Raw genomic sequence first — 284 nt, 5'->3', positions numbered from 1 at the left:
TTCCTTTCCCCGCTGCGCTCCGGGGCCACTCTGACGCTCTCCGGAGCGGGAGGATGGAGTCTGCGAAGCACTGGGTGGGGCCTCCGGCTCTTTTTGGATGCGCTGTAATAAAGCCCTGCTGTAAGGAGCTCATTTCTCATCACCACCTCCCTAATCCTGGGGCTACGATCGCTTGTGTTTTACATCAGGTGCCCGGTGCGGAGGATCAGACAGCCCTGTCCCTGGAGGAGTGCCTTAGGCTGCTGGAGGCCACCTTCCCTTTCGGGGAGAATTCGGAGGTGAGT

General features: G+C 59.9%; 1 protein-coding gene across 1 annotated transcript in view; it reads left to right on the top strand.

Annotated features, from left to right (window-relative positions):
- Window positions 1-188: 188 nt before the first annotated feature.
- LOC104158474 (nuclear factor erythroid 2-related factor 1-like) overlaps window positions 189-284 on the top strand; it is a gene marked incomplete at its 5' end in the record, with an annotated part of 2,313 nt that continues 2,217 nt past the window's right edge. Inside the window, 1 exon segment of the mRNA XM_009696140.1 lies at window positions 189-278. Coding sequence (XP_009694442.1) covers window positions 189-278 — 90 coding nt within the window.

The sequence above is a fragment of the Cariama cristata genome, unplaced genomic scaffold (assembly GCF_000690535.1).
Source record: "Cariama cristata isolate BGI_N322 unplaced genomic scaffold, ASM69053v1 scaffold21722, whole genome shotgun sequence".
NCBI classification, from domain to species: Eukaryota; Metazoa; Chordata; class Aves; order Cariamiformes; family Cariamidae; genus Cariama; species Cariama cristata.
The sequence above is the reverse complement of the archived record's forward strand: the minus strand, read 5'-3'. Positions and strand labels throughout refer to the sequence as shown.